The sequence below is a fragment of the Chlamydotis macqueenii genome, chromosome Z (assembly GCF_036417535.1).
Source record: "Chlamydotis macqueenii isolate bChlMac1 chromosome Z, bChlMac1.mat, whole genome shotgun sequence".
Lineage (NCBI taxonomy): Eukaryota > Metazoa > Chordata > Aves > Otidiformes > Otididae > Chlamydotis > Chlamydotis macqueenii.
In genome coordinates this window covers 33179551-33184252 of record NC_141593.1, presented here as the reverse complement: position 1 = coordinate 33184252, position 4702 = coordinate 33179551, and the positions used below count along the sequence as shown (strand labels likewise).

At 40.6% G+C, this 4702-nt stretch overlaps 1 protein-coding gene across 1 annotated transcript; it reads left to right on the top strand.

The window, feature by feature from the left end:
• The first annotated feature begins 520 nt into the window (after positions 1-520).
• On the top strand, positions 521-2652 carry CER1 (cerberus 1, DAN family BMP antagonist). Its single transcript, XM_010116646.2, has 2 exons — positions 521-1048; positions 2359-2652. Exons 1-2 carry the CDS (start codon positions 521-523, stop codon positions 2650-2652), a joined length of 822 nt encoding a protein of 273 aa, XP_010114948.2.
• Positions 2653-4702: the final 2050 nt, after the last annotated feature.

The following is a 4702-nucleotide window of genomic DNA, read 5'->3' as shown; positions in this document are numbered from 1 at the left end:
CTGAGGGCTGATTTGACATCTCCAGATCCAGCTTCATGTTTTAGCAAACTTTAAACAGCTTGCCTGCTCCTGTTGTGATGAAATAACACTCCCTGTTTTGGCAGTCTCTGGCTCTGTGGAATGGAAAGTCAAAATAAACAAGGAAGACCACATTGAACACGCTAATACACAAGTGAAATGTTTCCTTAATTCCTAGGCCCAAACTAGACAGCTTATCCAAACATTTCCTCCTGTTGACTCCTTCTGTTCCCCATGCCATCCTGGGTTACCAGATTTTAGATAGGACCTTCTAATACACATAATCCAGATTGAAAGCAGACTTTCATTAGCACAAACTCCCCTATCATAATTGTAATCTACAGCAAATGAACGCAATTAGCCACACCGGGGTCTCCCCCGAGCCCTCCCCTCCTCTGCAGGCAGGGAGCAGCCGTGAACTGACACTGGGCTCTGGTATAAAGCTAGCACCCCATGTTCCCTGCAGTAGCAGCAGGGCTGCAGGGCTGCATTGTACAGGATCATGTCACTGCTTCTCCTTCAGCTGTTAGTGCTCTCATGTCTTGGAGCCACGGAGCCACTGGGAGATTCACCACAAAGGAAAAGCAGAAGGCTGTTTCAGCACCTTTTCTCTCTGGATAAAAATCTGCTTGAAAGTCAGAATTTTCGTGACCTGGTAGGGGGAAACCCAGCAGGTGTTAAGGAAACCCTGGGAGGACCAAGCTTTTTTGTAGCAATTCCACAGACGGCATCTGAAAGTGAGAAGCAAGAGGAGAAAAAAATGTCCAGATTCATCCTTCCCAACATAGAACTCCATGCAGACCAACATCTGAGAACATGGGCAGCACCCAGAGAGATCTCTCCTATGGAAAACTTCTCTCCATCCCACTATGCCAGCAAGAAGGAGGTTGGACTTCCCTATAGAAAAGATGCTAAGAAATTTTGGGACCACTTCATGTTAAAAAAGAATTCAGCATCTGAAGAGGTTGTCCTGCCAATCAAGACCAATGAAATGCATGAAGAAAACTGCAGAACCCTGCCTTTTTCTCAGGTAAGAACAGGTGTCCAAGATGAATAAACGTGTCCTTTTCCCTGCCTCTTGTAATCAGCAACTAAAGACACAGGAGTTGTTTCATTTGCTAAGGGCCGCTTCAGAACACGCACACATGATAAGTGGCTGAAAAATGCGGCTGAAAAATGCCGCTGCAAAAGGCTGAAAAATCTTTAGTCTGATGAGGCAAAGTGCTAAATTGCAGCACTGGAAAGCCACATATTCAATTTCCAGAAAATTATTTATTCTTTTCATGGAAAAATGTTCTGACCCATCCTGAGCAAGTAGGGCAGTGGTGAGTAATTATCAATTCAATGAATATACATCTAAAAAGCCTGTATACATGCATTAACTGGAAGACTGATGCACACATCTAATTCTGTCCTAAGAATGCTGGAGAACTGTTAAATTGTTCCATGCACAGATGAAGCCATTCTGTCATATTATATAGATATAGTACAGATAAAAATGCTGTATTGCTTGTAAGGCAACATCAGTTCTCAGTGCTTCCATAACCACAGTCCACTAAGGATCACATTCCTCACTACATTTAATTGACTGGCAGACATACGTAAATAGAGATGTGTCTCAGAAACTTGTACCATTTTACTTCCTGTGCCATGTAATATGCCAAGTTTTCTCCAAGATGGCTGCAGTTACGCCAGTATAAAAGTGCTAACTTCAGTCTAGCTTTTTACAGCTTGGGAGTTGACATAGGCTCTCTTCATACAAGGAAGTGTTATTCTCACAAACGAAGAGGTTACGGATCTTCCATTGCACTTTTAAGATTTTTCATTAAAAAAAAAAAAGCTAAAGAACATCATACCACTTCCACATGGAGACAAATCTTCAGTATTACAGCTGAGTTTAGCTTGTGGTTTATTTACAAGAACATTGGGCCAAAATGATCTTTTAAGTCCTACTAAGTGGGTAAGACTGCTTAACCATGTCAGAAATGCAGAACGCAAAGAGGAGTTTCAAGGTAAATATGACAAATCTACCGATTGGATTTTCCACCATCAGCTGACAAAAGCTCTGACTGAAGCAGATTTTGCCTTTGTTGTTCAATTTATGAATCACCCATAGGAGTCCTAAAGTTTGCTTTTAAAAGCTCTTATGTTTTATTTTTGCTTGACATAAAAAAATAAACATGTTTAAAGGCAATGTTCTGAGAAGAAAAATTTGATAGTTTTGCCCGGGTTGGGGGGGGGGGGGGGGGGAGGCGGGCACAGGAGTTGCCTTCATGCCTTCTAGCAAAGTCCATGGGCAATTCATGTACCAGAAACTTAAAACTGCTTTTTCTGTTTCAGGGTGTTTCTCATGAGAACTGTGAGAAGGTGATGGTACAGAATAATCTGTGTTTTGGAAAATGTAGTTCCTTTCATGTTCCTGGTCCAGAAGATCATCTTTATACCTTTTGCTCTCATTGCTTGCCCAGCAAGTTCTCCATGAAGCGCCTTGAACTCAACTGTACTGCTTCTGTCCCCGTGGTCAAAGAAGTCATGATTGTAGAGGAGTGTAAATGTGAGACTCAGAAGATTAAAGACCCTGCAATTGGATCCCTGCTGTCAGACTTGCATGCAAATGTGCATGAGCACAATTAACTTGTGCAAAGTAGCTCTTAATTCCTTGATCGTAATAATTTGCCAATGAAAAAAACAACAAAAAAAAAAACCCTAAAGCTTTCATCGTACTGGTACACAAAATACTAAAGATGTGGACTTTCTACTTGAACTGCTTCTCTACTTCAACAACAGCTTTAGCTAAAACATAACAGATGTTTCCTTGCAGCTGTTAAAGAAATAGAGATGAGATTACTGGGTTTATGTGTAGAGTTCTTACTTTAACAAGGGAAACCTTTTAAAAACTTCCATTCTTCCTATCGCTATTTCTAGGATGCTAGTAAACAACAGCTGAAGAACTAGCATGATTTATCTGTAAAAAACCCAAATGTATTGGCTGGTTTACATTGCCTTTGCCTGCAGGGATTGTCAACATAGCTCTATTGGCAAGACAGATGAGGCTTTAGTCTCTTCCTTGCAAAAACAGGTCTACTTCTACATCAAGATAGTGGCTGGAGAGTGTAAAATATAAATGGACACAAGGCAGAGAGAAAGCTCTGACTAGTTAAGGTCATTCTGATTGCTCCCAGCTGCAGTTCAGTTCTCAGTGAAAACTAATATACCTCACAATTTACACACTTAGATAGTGGTTGCACAGGATATTTTGCCATAGAAACATTTACTCTCCTTCCACATGCCTATATTTGCTCTGCATGTTTTGGTTTTTTTTTACTGTGTTACATAGTAGAAGGAGAAAAAAAAAACAAACACAAAATCGTATATTTCCTCAGAAAATATAATGAATTAATATATTGTTATTATTTAAATTCACTGAGGAAAGACAATGCACATTTTCCAGTCTGATGAATTTTCATGTTGTCAGTAACTCTAAGATAAAGTTTAAGTAACAGTCTCAACACCTAAACTAAAGCAGAAAAGGCATTTGTGTGATAGAAAACCTGCAGAAGGATTTTAGGAGCATGGCAATACCTGTATAGCTTTATATGAACAGCCGCGCAAACTCTCTGCTAGGAAAGGTCTGAGTTTAGTGCTAGCCAACACAGCACCAGTGGCTGTGAGCCGAACTGCTGGCTTCTCTGCTCTCTCCAGCTGCTTCTCCCTGGATTTGTCTTGCAGACCTGGTACACCAGACAGTGATCAGCTTCCAGCAACTAGACTTCAGCCTGTTTCTAACCCAGCTCCTTCAGTCCTCTAGGAATCTGCTCAACTGCTATTGCCAAACTCTCAGACCTGGGCCCCTGTTGTTAAACTATCCACCGCTCTTTTTTGGGGTGCTGGAAATCAGTATTGATATAGCTGGTCAATTCAAGAGTTGTGTAAATGATTCCTTGCATCTGAACTGCACTGGGGACTGAAGTGTCTTAATATCCTGTCAAAAAATGTTCAGCATCTCTTTGGAGTGCAAGGACCTTGTTTAATATTTACTGAAAACTGCATCTGAATGATATTCTGATCCTAGATCCGAACTGCTGCAATAGCTGTTTGCCTCTGCAGGTCCCTTGCAGTGAGTGAACTGAAGATTAGTATATAGTTATCTTTCATTATATATAAACCTGTTTTTAAATAGTAAAAATTGTATACAAAAACTGAACAAAGGCTTCTCTCTATCCTTTTACACCAAGGACTGATGTGCAAACTGTGTATGGCTGTCTGTATGTTATGGCATGATATATGTGTCATTCTAAGTAAGAAGCTGTCAAGGTCTTATCATCCCAGTATGGAATGCACTAAAGGAAATACATAGTTTAACTAAATATTTATTCTAGCTTTATAATGCTGATTGATAGTCTTAGGATGCTAGTGCAATGAACTAGCAGTCAGATTCACAAATTTACCTTCATGTCAGGCTGCATTGAGCATGAATGTGCTCAGGTTATGACCGAAGAAAGAAATGCTTTTCTAACAGGCAAAGTAGCACCAGCTAGCAACCGTATAGTTTCAGAGAACAAAGTAATTCCTCATGGCTCATACTTTTTTTTTTTTCAGTAGAGATGCCTCCTCGCTGGGCATGTCCAATTGCACAGTCAGCCCTAACGACTGGTGCTTTGTTAAAGCACACTGCATGCACGGG

Bases quoted from the DNA above. Each gene is read 5' to 3' on its own strand.
- CER1 (XM_010116646.2), top strand. From the start codon at position 521: ATGTCACTGCTTCTCCTTCAGCTGTTAGTGCTCTCATGTCTTGGAGCC. The intron at 1,049-2,358 runs GTAAGAACAGGT...TTTCTGTTTCAG, and splicing joins GAACCCTGCCTTTTTCTCAG to GGTGTTTCTCATGAGAACTG.